Raw genomic sequence first — 12,904 nt, 5'->3', positions numbered from 1 at the left:
TGAACTAGGCAGTTGTTAGATCTCGCGAGAGGTTCGCCCCCTAGTCGCTCCTCCCCCCAGCTAGTGAGTGCGCGAACGAGAAAGGAGGAGGGCGCTCCAGGCGACAGCACTGCAGACGCCATTATCCTCTGTTTCTCTGCTGCGCCGACCTCGACGTCTTGCCTGTGTCCCACTTGTTCGCGGCCTATAGGTAATTGGAGTTATTGGAGCTTGGGTATTGCTGATTCGGGCATGGGTTTGGCCTCCCTGAAAGGCTGCGTTGACTTTTCCCAAGCCCGGGTTTTCTCGAGCCCTTAGTGGCCTCACAGCCCGAAGGGAGGCGCTGGCGGGAGGCGGGGTTGTCGCCTCCCCCGTCGCCTTGATTGACGTGGCCTCGGGCCAATTGCTTCGCCCTCGCACCATCGCCGAAGCCCTGGCAGCCAATAGGGCGCGACGGCGGGGAGGACGCGAGAAGGCGGGGGAGGGGAGCCTGCGCTCGTTTTCTGTCTAGCTCCGACCGGCTGAGGCGGCGCGGCTGCAGAGAGACGGCGGCCTCGCGCGGTGAGAAGCCGGGTTGGGGGAGCGGCTCGTGGAGGTGAGGGTCGGAGCCCAGTTTTTCCGCTTGAGGGAGGCATTCTGGGGGCCGCTTTGGTGTTTGGCCGCTTCTCCGAGTGGGAACGTTGCCCGGCGTCCCCTCCCCCACCTCCGCCATTTCCCTGAGCGTGTATCCGCAGTCCGCGTTGTGGTCCTAGAGACTTCGGGGATTCGTGAGGCATGTGCCTTTAGAATGAGCTGGAGCTATGTGGCACTAGGAACTAGGAACCTCGTGGAGGAAAGGAGCCCGGCTGGGGGAGAAGGTCGCGCCGCCGCTCTCTTTGTGTGAGCCCCGCCTCACCTTGGGTCTCCCGGCCCGGGGTCGGAGCTGGAGCGGCGGGGATGGAACAGTCAGGGCTGCCTCGGTGGCTTTGTCTCGGGCGATGGGGGGAGGATGCGGGGGATGAGACCTCGGGACCGCGTGGTGGGTGGGGGAGGGGGTCGGCGCTCGGCTCCGCCTAGTAGCACGTAGTCGCCATTACGCGGGCCGCCATTTCCTGTCGGATCCGGGTGAGGAGAGGTGGCGGCGCTTTTGCTATCGACTCTCGCTTTTTCCAGTCCTGTTACCCGGCTGTTTCCGATCCCGGTACCGGGAGGCGGGGAGGGGAGGGCGCGTTGGCGCTCGGCCAGTCGAGCACATACTTAGCGGATTTTCGGGGCCTGGGGACTAGTGACTGCAGGACCCGAAGGGTGAACGGCACGCGGCAGCGTTATTCTTACAGATAAGCCCTGCTGTTTTTGCTTAAACTTTCTTATCCAAATTTCTCACACCCCACCTCAGAAATTGAGTGCTGGGCCAGGAGAATGTCGTTTCAGTTAGTCGTTAGAAGAGCGGTAAGTCCACCAACGGTATGGGAGAATGGGAGGCATAAAAGTGCCTCGATTGTTGGCTCTTTGCTGTCTAGCCAACCTTCTAGTAGAGGCCGCTTGTCAACTCCTAGTCCCGACAAGAGGGAAGCTTAAAAAGGCTGTTTGCAGGCCTGTCGACCGTTCTGGCGCGTAGACACTTTAGTTTTCATATTACAGGCATAATTGTCGGGTTGTACTCTCTCAAGCCTAATTTAAAATAGTCCGCTAGTGACTGTTAGTTTTCAAGGGCTCCATTAGCTTCGCTGATTAATAGACTGGTAGTGTGATAGTTTGGATCTGGTCCTGTATTAGATTTTTGGATTTATCCCTCCGGTAGATTGTTGATGGATGTGTTCGCAGTGGCCGTTGTATTTGTAAACTTTCGGGGTGTCACATAAGATCGCTTCAAGCATGAGTCGAAAGAAATAGAAAAGCAATTAGAAGTTTTAATATAAAATTAGTTTTTCCAGTGAATAAGATGCATTGTAACTTTTTATAAATGTTACGCTTTGTGGATGACATTTATCTTTTCAGGCTTTTGTGAATGTGCCGTATAAAACAATTCATTGCTGTGTTTGGGAGTTAATTCAGTGGCTAAAAGTTATTGTTCTAACTTAGCAAAAAATCAAACCAGGCTCCGTTGAATTTTGTATTTTTTAGGCAGTCATTTGAATTGTGAAACCCTAAAATGAGTCAAGTTTTAGAAGCAGCTAGTTTTTTGGGTTCAAAGCAGTGTTGACTGTGATCAGAAACAAATATTCAGTAATAGGAATAAACAAAAGCAAAACTGATTTCTGTTGGTTCTTATAGGCTACTGCAGCACTGGGGTGTCAGTTGTTGGTCCGACCCAGAACGCTTCAGTTCTGCTCTGCAAGGATATATAATAACTGGTACGTTCTAGAAGTAGTGTGTTTTTTTTGTTTTTTGTTTTTTTTTACAGCTTGCTTTCCAATAAGTCAAATGTACTAGCGTCTTTATTTTTCAACAGATTGGTGTGCCCATTTAATAAAAGAATATGGAAACTGAACAGCCAGAAGAAACCTTCCCTAACACTGAAACCAATGGTGAATTTGGTGAGAATAAATTTTAATTTTAACAGTATTTTTTTTATTCTGTTAATTATTGCCTAGAAGTGTGTGGTGAAATTTTGGTATTTCTGTTTAGGTAATTTTAATTCAGCGATTTATCAGTTACATTTTAGCTTTTTATTTATGAAGTTGAAGTAACTGATTTGCATATAAAATATTTTCCTTGCATTTTGGGATTTCAAGTCCTTTGAAGTATTTTGTCACAGTATTTTGTGTTTGGTACGTTTTACTAGATGGAAGCATAAGGTTCAAGTCTATAGCAATGCCTTTGGCCTTTCTAAAACATGCCTAAGATTAGCAACAAGTCTCTTGAAACAGAATGGAGTTGCTTTGGAGACTTCGCTGCTTTCTTTGAAATCTGAACTGTTAATTTTTAGGTAAACGCCCTGCAGAAGATATGGAAGAGGAACAAGCATTTAAAAGATCTAGAAACACTGATGAGATGGTTGAATTACGCATTCTGCTTCAAAGCAAGGTATGCATTTTATTCTTGAAATTTTGAAGGGGGTTCATACTCAAGTGGAAATTAAGATAAGGTCTGGTTTGGCTTTCTCGAAAGTCAAAAGTTTTACAGATTGAAGAATATAAAACATTTGTTTGTGGTTCTTTCTAAACACACTTGAAGGCTCTGGTGGTTTTGTTACTCCACTTATAATTAAGATTAAAGCCTTTGCTGTAGTGAACCACCGCTACAGGTCAAGCTAGGAGGAGAGTGTGATTCTTAAAGTATTAATAGATTAAATCTTAATTATGTGTGGACTCCTTAGGAAACTGCTTAGTTGGCAGTTTATTGTTTTATCACGGGTCACAATATGAAGGTACCTACTAATACTAAATTAATTGATTTATTTTACCAAAAGGTGCTATAAAATCTGTGCTTAGTTTTATTTTATACTTGGTGTATTTCTCATGTTAAGTACTCCAAACTATTTAGTCCTCAAAGCACTTAGAATTATATTTTGATTTTTGATTTGTTTTTGGCCTGGTCGTTTTTACATCCCCAAGTAGATTTTTATTCTTATAACAAACAGGTTAGAGGATTTTTTAGCAAAATCTTAAGAGTATAGGTAGACATTAATTTTAGGGAAAGGCAAAATAATTTTTTGTCTTTGTATCTTCTCCAGAATGCTGGGGCAGTGATTGGAAAAGGAGGCAAGAATATTAAGGCTCTCCGTACAGACGTAAGTATTAAGATATTAAACTAGTACACGAGCAGCTTCAGTTTATATGTCTATAGAAATTTAAAGATTTACATCCTAGAAATCATTTTATAGTTTAGCTACAAGACATTTGTAACAATTTATTATTACAGAATTGATTTCAAAGTTATCCATTCCTGTTTTAACAAAAGCCCAGATTGAGCAGGGTTGGGGGGGTGGTTTCTATTAAACCTCTTCACATTCTAATAAGAGTCCACCAAACTATTCACTTCATCAAGCAAGATAACATCTTAATTAGAAATAGCAACAAAGTGTAAAAATCCTTGATTGCACCATCCTGTGTGTGAATCAATTACAGTATTACTGAAAACCATTGCAGGTGGCTGGTTAAATCCAGAAAATTTTTTTTTGTTTTCTTTCGGAAGAAAAATGTCCATCTGTTCTTTAACGGCTTGCACATGGAGCACAAAGAATTTAATGTTGAGGTTGCATGATTTAAATATGGGTAAAGAATAGAGTAGGCACTTAATCTTATAATTGGGAAACTGTTCGTCAATGCCTATGATTTGTTTGAGTCTTCATTTTACAGTGGGTTGACTCTTGTGATTAGACACATTAAATGTTGGCAGTGCCAGAAGTGAGCACGTTTATAGGACTTGGCTACACCAAAATTTCTAAATTTTTTTTCTCATAGTGTACACATTTCTTAATGTTTTTCTTGCTAAAAATGAGGCAAATAACTTTGTGTCGAGTACTTATTTGACAGTATTTCATTTCTCTCTTGGTCGCAGATCTTTGTATGTTCCTCTTGATTACTGTAAACTGAACTTGAAATTTTGTTTAAAATTTTACAAACTTGCCTGTTAGGATCTAGGAATGCGTTTTAAAACCTCCAGACAACCAAACCAGTCTTATTAGTTAGGGTTTTTGGTGGTGTGGGAATTTTTGTTTTGTCTTTTATAAAACCTCTCTCCTCTTAATCCAGATGTTCTGTATAATTATCTGGGTTATTTCCCCATTTCCTCAAGAATTTCAGTAAACTTTGAGTCAGGTTTTGTGTCTACCCTCATGAGCCAGCCTGCTACTGAAACATCGTTTGTTTTTCTTAAAAAAATAAAAACGGCTAGAACCATCATTTGAGGTCCTTAATGTTAAGCCACAGTCAGATTTAGAGAAGTCCATTATTGTGTTAGTCTTCAGAACAACTTAAGCTTGTTTCATTAATTGAGAGTATGAGTATAGTTTGTATTAAATTAAAATTTATTGCTTTTCCCCCTTTTCCCTCTCCTTGTTTTTTTGGCCATATATCTCCGTTGCCCATGTACTGGATCGACTTACCCCTGCGTTGCCCACCATGACGTTGGCCCATCCGCCCCTGAACGCCCATGTGAAAACCCTGGTTGGCTATGCCCAAAAATGTGCTCGTTGCCAAACGGGTACCATACTTGACAACTTCTGATTGAATGCCCATGCCCAATGCCAACATCCACGAACGCCAATGACCAATGCAGTACAATGCCAGTGTTTCAGTCCCAGACAGCAGTGGCCCCGAGCGGTATGTCCCAACAGTTTATGCCTCACTGCCTGATTAGAAAGAGAGAAATGTATTTTATTACCTGCCTTTTATATAATTAAATAGTATCCCCTTTAGACGGTGTATTGTTTTTCAAGTTTCTGTCTTATTTTCCCCATTAAGTCTTTTTGTCACTGAACTTTTACCGTGAGTTGCCCACCCAAACGATCCACTAATTTTATTTCGATGGAAGGAGCACAGCTTCAAGTGTTGCATATTTGCCGCATTGTAAATCAAATTGTTACCAAGATAGTCTCTCGCTCTGTCTTTGTGGCCCACCTTGCTTCCCAACATTGCCTGTTCATAATTTTTTCTGATGAAATGCTAACTCTGGTTCACTTTCCTTCACTTCTCATTTGTGTTGTCTTTGTTTTGTCTTGCATTTGTATTTGTTTTCTTGCAGAGCCCATTAGTGATCTAATTTCTAACTGGTATTCATAACCTTACTCCAGATACAATGTTCACCACTCGCATATTCCCCCACTTTGCCTAAGAGAAGGTGTGCCAGTTTTACCAATGTAACAGCGAGGGTATCCTTAACTTAGTGGTGGCGGGGAACATAAATATTCAACTCTGCTTCAGTTCTGGTCAGTTTATTGCCCACTTAATCTGAGCCCTTCCAAAAGCCCGTTCTCTCTGTCTCTCTGCAAGTCTCCTAATATTGTTATCATGTCTGTATTGGGTATAAAACAAAATGCATGTGAGAAATCTATAAATAGGCTACTTTAAATGGGGAATATTAAATAATTGTATGTTACATCTCTGTAAAAGTTTGTATGACTTTGGTAACAAACACAAAACTCATTTTTCTTTTCCGCCTTTTTTGTATTATCTGGTATTTGTGGTGTTTGACAGCATATTGAGTATCAGTGCTGATATTGAAACAATTGGAGAAATTCTGAAGAAAATCATCCCTACCTTGGAAGAGGTAGGCTCATTATTTTTTTTTTAAATATATTTGACAACATGAGGGGGGAATGTTTAAAGTGCATTGTATTGGGGTATGATGGGGGAGGTGGAGAGACAATGGATATAACAGTTTGCAGGAGTATCTCAATGTGCTACGTAATTTTGTACATACATAATTTGTTTTTTAAAAAAAAACAAACAGGCTGACCACTCCTGGAGTAAATGTGAACTTATCTGTGGTCATGTGCTTTCATGGATTTAGTGTGTATTTTATGGGCTTTAGTTTTAGAAAAGAGATTTTTTAAATTAGAGTATTTATGGGAATGTGTTGAAAAGGAGAATTATTTAGATTTAGGATTTTACGACTCTACGTAATTCACTTAGGTATTTAGAGAAAAGTATTTTATGTTTTATATCATCTTAATGTTGAGTAAAGCAGTTTCTCATTTAATAATATAGGTTTAAAATATGTTGTAGTAGCTTTACCAATATATGCGACAATAGCCTGATCACGCTAGACACTTAACCTATTACTCTTATTTTTCTACTTTCAGGGCCTGCAGTTGCCATCACCCACTGCAACCAGCCAGCTCCCGCTCGAATCTGATGCTGTGGAATGCTTAAATGTATGTCATAGTGCCATTGAACCCCACTGAAGTATGGAGCCTGGCCCATAGGATCGATTATATTTTTAACATAGTGTGCTTTTCCCATCTCTATAGAAAAAGGCTTAAAAACATGATACATGAATGGTCTTACAACTCACTGTTGACCCTGCTCCATGCTGCAGTGGGAATTAACTACATTTGCAAAGTGCTTTGCAGTCATTTTTATTATGGTGTTATTTGAATGTTAATAATAATTTTGTGGTAACAGCGACATGCTAAATGGCTGCAGTGTGGGTATGGTGTTGCAGGACCTGAAAATAAAATAGTTTTTTAAGGTGGTGCAGAATGTCCTTTTTGGGCCTGGCTATTGAGGATAATAAGCACATAACTGGTAAAGTTATTGAAATATAAATTCAGGTTGCTCACTGCAACAGTATATTATTGTTATGCTTATAGCAGATAAGTGTGTTTTGGGGAATTGTTGATTTGAGACTAAAATTTTATAACTCTCCCTCCACAGTACCAACACTATAAAGGAAGTGACTTTGACTGCGAGTTGAGGCTGTTGATTCATCAGAGTCTAGCAGGAGGAATTATTGGGGTCAAAGGTGCTAAAATCAAAGAACTTCGAGAGGTAAAAAAAAAAAAAATTCTGCCATATTTGTTGCTGGAAAGTAAATTTTCATATAGACTTGTTTCTGTGAGCTGCTCTCACTTCCCTTCTGAGTTCCCTCCGAAGATTGCGTATCACAAACGACAAAAAATGTCTGGCATTGCTATTATATTTTGTCAAAATTTTTATACCATTGCAAAGTCGTGTGATAATAATGAAGTTTTTATATTATGGGGGGATAATTGTTGAATTCAAATGCAATTTTCACTGAACCTAGGAAACCTAATTTTCTTCTAATTATTTTTTTTTTTATGATCTTACTACAGAACACTCAAACCACCATCAAGCTTTTCCAGGAATGCTGTCCTCATTCCACTGACAGAGTTGTTCTTATTGGAGGAAAACCCGATAGGGTTGTAGAGTGCATAAAGATCATCCTTGATCTTATATCTGAGGTACTTCTGAACACATTTGTTTGCATTTGGTTTTATGAAACAAAGTGATAACCTTTTGCAAAAGTAGCTTCAGATCATTTAGTGTAATAGTCTTTATTTGCCCTTTCCCTAGCAATTTTCTATCACCTGGCTTCAGCCATCACTTTAATTTAGAAATGGTTTTGAAAAAGTGGAGAGTGGTAATTTGGTGGTGGTATTTCTTTAGCCTTTGATCCTTCGAATGAATTTCCAATAGTGTTGCTTGTGTCTTTGTAACTACGCTGCAGGGCTGCAGGGCTTCCTATCTCGGGTGCCTCGGTATGGATTACAGGCTTGCCAAGATACTGATCTCTTCAGCCCTTGTTGTGAAATAAGCATTGTAGTTTGTTATGTGTAAAATGGGAGGACTTTGTGGTTTCTTAAGATTTAAGTGTAAGAGCAAGCTGTTACTTCTCCCTGCACAGGCAATAGAACTCACTTGTGTTTAGCACTTGCCAAAAGTTTTGGAGTTCTTGGGAATCTTTACTTTGCTACTGTTAGTGTTGACATAATTCCTGTTTCTGCCTCTAGCACCTCCTGATGGGGGAATGACTTGTATTTTGTTGATGATGAGAGAAGGGTTGGTTTGAAGCGGGTCTCTTTTTCTTCAGTCTGTAAGTTTGTTCTATCTCTGTTTTTAGTCTCCCATCAAAGGACGTGCACAGCCTTATGATCCAAATTTTTACGATGAAACCTATGATTATGGTGGTTTTACAATGATGTTTGATGACCGCCGTGGACGCCCAGTGGGATTTCCAATGCGGGGAAGAGGTGGTTTTGACAGAATGCCTCCTGGTCGGGGTGGGCGTCCCATGCCTCCATCTAGAAGAGATTATGATGATATGAGCCCTCGTCGAGGACCACCTCCCCCTCCTCCTGGACGAGGCGGCCGGGGTGGTAGCAGAGCTCGGAATCTTCCTCTTCCTCCACCACCACCACCTAGAGGGGGGTAAGTTTTTGGGTTTTTTTAATCTATGAATTATTAACCTACAAGAGACTGCGCTTAGTGGTAGACAAGGTAGACTTTGATTTGATATGTGTGGCATGTAAACAAGTTTAGATTACAACAAGTACTGTGCTTGCAGAGACCTCATGGCCTATGACAGAAGAGGGAGACCTGGAGACCGTTACGACGGCATGGTAAGAACTTTGGTTTATTACCAGTGTTTTGTGTATGTGAGGGTTGTAACAATATAGTTCACGTTTTGTTGAAGGTTATAGTAATTAAAAAGCTTTTCCTACAAGTAAATTTTGTTTGAATTACTAGTTAAATCATTATTTCTGTTATTTGCTGCTGGAGGATTATGACTTTGCTGAGCTTTGTTCCCCTCGATTACATAATTGCTGCCTATATATGTACCCTCTTTTGTTTTAATGTAACATGCAAATTAGGCATATAAAAACAGCTCTGTAACAAAATACAATGTGGGTTCATGTTAATATTTTTATCGCTAACAGGTTGGTTTCAGTGCTGATGAAACTTGGGACTCTGCAATAGATACATGGAGCCCATCGGAATGGCAGATGGCTTATGAACCACAGGTTGAGTATCATGGTTGTTCGTGTGTATATCAGTGATAATTTAAGATGTTTACCTGCTCTCCAGTAAGTTTATTATTCCCCAGAGGATACTCACTGAAAATAGGATACAGGATGACTTTGGTTTCCTGAATAGAGGGATTTTATGAGTATTAAAATACTTGAATAGTGAAGCTGGGTGCAGTGGTACTCACTTAACCCCAACTACAAAAGAGTCTGAGGCAGGAGGATCACTTCAGCCCGAGAGTTTGAGACCAGCCTGGGCAACATAGCGAGACTCCATTTTTATTGAATGAATTTTTTATTTTAAGTACTGGTAGTAACTACAACGGCAAAGTAATTTTCTATTTTTTTCTTTCTGTTTTTAGGGTGGCTCCGGATATGGTAAGTTTTCTCCTTTGTGAAATCAAACATTAATTTCATACTTTTTAAATGAACTTACTGCTCATTATTTAAATCAGATTATTCCTATGCAGGGGGTCGTGGCTCATATGGTGATCTTGGTGGACCTATTATTACTACACAAGTAACTATTCCCAAAGATGTAAGTATCTTTAATACTATGAGGAGCACTTTATCACTTTTATGATTATTCCTCCTTTCTGTTTTTTTAATTCAAAAGGCTTTAACAAAAATACACATTTAGGAATGAGGTTATGTTCATAGGCTTTAGTGAGCTAGGTTTTCTGCTGTTTGAGCCTTGTTAAGTGATCAGTGCTGTTAATAAAAATAGTTAAGAGGGTGTTGAGCCCTTAATTAGCTAATTAAGGGAAACATTAGTGAGTGTGACATAAATGCATTGTAACTCAAACTTTGACAGGTTTAGGGATAGTTAAGAGTCTGAATGAATAAAATTAATACACTTCATGCTCCTTGAAAATACAGGTAGTAAATGTTAAAAGTATATCGTAAACACATACTTTTAAAAAATCTTTTCAGTTGGCTGGATCTATTATTGGCAAAGGTGGTCAGCGGATTAAACAAATCCGTCATGAGTCGGGAGCTTCGATCAAAATTGATGAGCCTTTAGAAGGATCCGAAGATCGGATCATTACCATTACAGGAACACAGGACCAGATACAGAATGCACAGTATTTGCTGCAGAACAGGTCAGTTTAAGTTTAGCTTTGTGTTAGCTTATACATACTAAAACCTTTAAAGAGCTTTTCTTCTCAATTGATTTTTTTCTTTTAGAAGCCATGGTGTCTCAACCTTTTGGGGACCTAACTTCTAAACATTCTAATAGTTTGCCTTGATTTTCTTCTGCTTTCTTACTAAAAACGAAGACATTCAATACTAATCTTGCTGGAAGAAGCCTTAACCAAGCAAACTTCTCATTTCTCTGGTGAAAACTGCTGCCAAAACCACTTGTTACAAAATTGTACAGAGCCTGTAGACAATATAGAAGATTCATTGGATGTTGGCCTAGTTCTGTGTGGAAGACTAGTGATTTTGTTGTTTTTAGATAACTAAATTGACAACAAATCACAGTCTGCCATATGGCACAGGCCATGCCTCTACAGGACAAATGATTGGTGCTGTAAAATGCAGCATTTCACACCTTACTAGCATTCTTTGTCTTTTCTACCAAATATTAACAACTTTCAATTCCGTTTTCTTAATTCTGTTCTACTAATGTCTGATTTACCGCTCATCATTTTTCTTGACATTTAACATTGCTTTAATTTGTAATTGCTTATGGTTTTTGAACTCTTCTAATTGTAATGGACATGTTTATCATTTTAATTTAGCATTGAAATTGTCTTGATGTTGATTAAGATGTTACGAGCAAAAATTCTAATTCGCACTTTTTTTTCTTTTCTTTTATAGTGTGAAGCAGTATGCAGATGTTGAAGGATTCTAATGCAAGATATTTTTTCTTTTTTATAGTGTGAAGCAGTATTCTGGAAAGTTTTTCTAAGACTAGTGAAGAACTGAAGGAGTCCTGCATCTTTTTTTTTTTATCTGCTTCTGTTTAAAAAGCCAACATTCCTCTGCTTCATAGGTGTTCTGCATTTGAGGTGTAGTGAAATCTTTGCTGTTCACCAGATGTAATGTTTTAGTTCCTTACAAACAGGGTTGGGGGGGGGAAGGGCGTGCAAAAACTAACATTGAAATTTTGAAACAGCAGCAGAGTGAGTGGATTTTATTTTTTGTTATTGTTGGTGGTTTAAAAAAATTCCCCCCATGTAATTGTGAACACCTGCTTTGTGGTCACTGTAACATTTGGGGGGTGGGACAGGGAGGAAAAGTAACAATAGTCCACATGTCCCTGGCATCTGTTCAGAGCAGTGTGCAGAATGTAATGCTCTTTTGTAAGAAACGTTTTATGATTTTTAAAATAAATTTAGTGAACCTATTTTTGGTGGTCATTTTTTTTTTAAGACAGTCATTTTAAAATGGTGGCTGAATTTCCCAACCCACCCCCAAACTAAACACTAAGTTTGATTTTCAGCTCCTCTGTTGGACATATAAGTGCATCTCTTGTTGGACATAGGCAAAATAACTTGGCAAACTTAGTTCTGGTGATTTCTTGATGGTTTGGAAGTCTATTGCTGGGAAGAAATTCCATCATACATATTCATGCTTATAATAAGCTGGGGATTTTTTGTTTTTGCAAATGCTTGCCCCTACTTTTCAACATTTTCTATGTTAGTAGTTGTGAAGAACTAAGGTGGGGAGCAGTACTACAAGTTGAGTAATGGTATTAGTATATACCAGAATTCTGATTGGCAGCAAGTTTTATTAATCGGAATAACACTTGGTTATGGAAGTGACTAATGCTGAAAAAATTGATTATTTTTATTAGATAATTTCTCACCTATAGACTTAAACTGTCAACTTGCTCTAGTGTCTTATTAGTTAAACTTTGTAAAATATATATATACTTGTTTTTCCATTGTATGCAAATTGAAAGAAAAAGATGTACCATTTCTCTGTTGTATGTTGGATTATGTAGGAAATGTTTGTGTACAATTCAAAAAAAAAAAAAAAAAAGATGAAAAAAGTTCCTGTGGATGTTTTGTGTAGTATCTTGGCATTTGTATTGATAGTTAAAATTCACTTCCAAATAAATAAAACACCCATGATGCTAGATTTGATGTGTGCCCAATTTGAACAAGGGTTGATTGACACCTGTAAAATTTGTTGAAACGTTCCTCTTAAAAGGAAATACAGTAATCTTATATATATTTTTTTGTGTGTGTGGAGTGTTTTTCTAGCATTTATAAGTGAAAGCTGGCAGGGGTGGTAGATGCAAAGTTCAGTAGTTGGGCTCATAATTTATTAAAGTGGTAATTTAGCAAAATGAGAGCCTAGTCATCAGGGTTTTTTTGTTTTGTTTTTCCTTATGGTCAGCTTTCCTCATTACCTATGAGAAATTTTGAATGAGTTACTTTGTTCCTTTCTCTAAAATAGCTTTCGTTTGATGTTTGAGAATATCGGAGACAATGTAAAATCACTGCAGAGTATGATTCCTAGCTCATATTCCTGAAATACTGCTTATTAACCTCCAACTGT

At 39.2% G+C, this 12,904-nt stretch overlaps 1 protein-coding gene across 11 annotated transcripts; it reads left to right on the top strand.

Moving 5' to 3' along the window:
- Positions 1-71: 71 nt before the first annotated feature.
- Positions 72-12,479, top strand: HNRNPK (heterogeneous nuclear ribonucleoprotein K). 11 transcript variants are annotated; one of them, XM_050761195.1, is made up of 17 exons: positions 72-190; positions 2,233-2,312; positions 2,411-2,495; positions 2,888-2,985; positions 3,635-3,691; positions 5,182-5,225; positions 6,099-6,171; positions 6,707-6,778; positions 7,281-7,394; positions 7,700-7,828; positions 8,488-8,795; positions 8,932-8,986; positions 9,305-9,388; positions 9,754-9,769; positions 9,847-9,929; positions 10,325-10,494; positions 11,276-12,479. In XM_050761195.1, exons 3-17 carry the CDS (start codon positions 2,438-2,440, stop codon positions 11,304-11,306), a joined length of 1,392 nt encoding a protein of 463 aa, XP_050617152.1. In that variant the 5' UTR covers positions 72-190; positions 2,233-2,312; positions 2,411-2,437; the 3' UTR covers positions 11,307-12,479. The 11 variants fall into 11 exon arrangements, with proteins under 11 accessions (XP_050617152.1, XP_050617147.1, XP_050617150.1 ...); XM_050761190.1 differs by having other exon boundaries at positions 11,216-12,479; XM_050761196.1 differs by lacking the exon at positions 72-190 and adding an exon at positions 451-540.
- The last annotated feature ends 425 nt before the right edge of the window (positions 12,480-12,904 follow it).

The sequence above is a fragment of the Macaca thibetana genome, chromosome 15 (assembly GCF_024542745.1).
Source record: "Macaca thibetana thibetana isolate TM-01 chromosome 15, ASM2454274v1, whole genome shotgun sequence".
Lineage (NCBI taxonomy): Eukaryota > Metazoa > Chordata > Mammalia > Primates > Cercopithecidae > Macaca > Macaca thibetana.
The sequence above is the reverse complement of the archived record's forward strand: the minus strand, read 5'-3'. Positions and strand labels throughout refer to the sequence as shown.

Excerpts from the sequence above, each read along its gene's own strand:
- HNRNPK (XM_050761190.1), top strand. The coding sequence starts at position 2,438 with ATGGAAACTGAACAGCCAGAAGAAACCTTCCCTAACACTGAAACCAAT. Across the intron at positions 2,496-2,887 it reads TGAAACCAATGGTGAATTTG|GTAAACGCCCTGCAGAAGAT; the intron begins GTGAGAATAAAT and ends GTTAATTTTTAG. Across the intron at positions 3,692-5,181 it reads TTAAGGCTCTCCGTACAGAC|TACAATGCCAGTGTTTCAGT; the intron begins GTAAGTATTAAG and ends TGACCAATGCAG.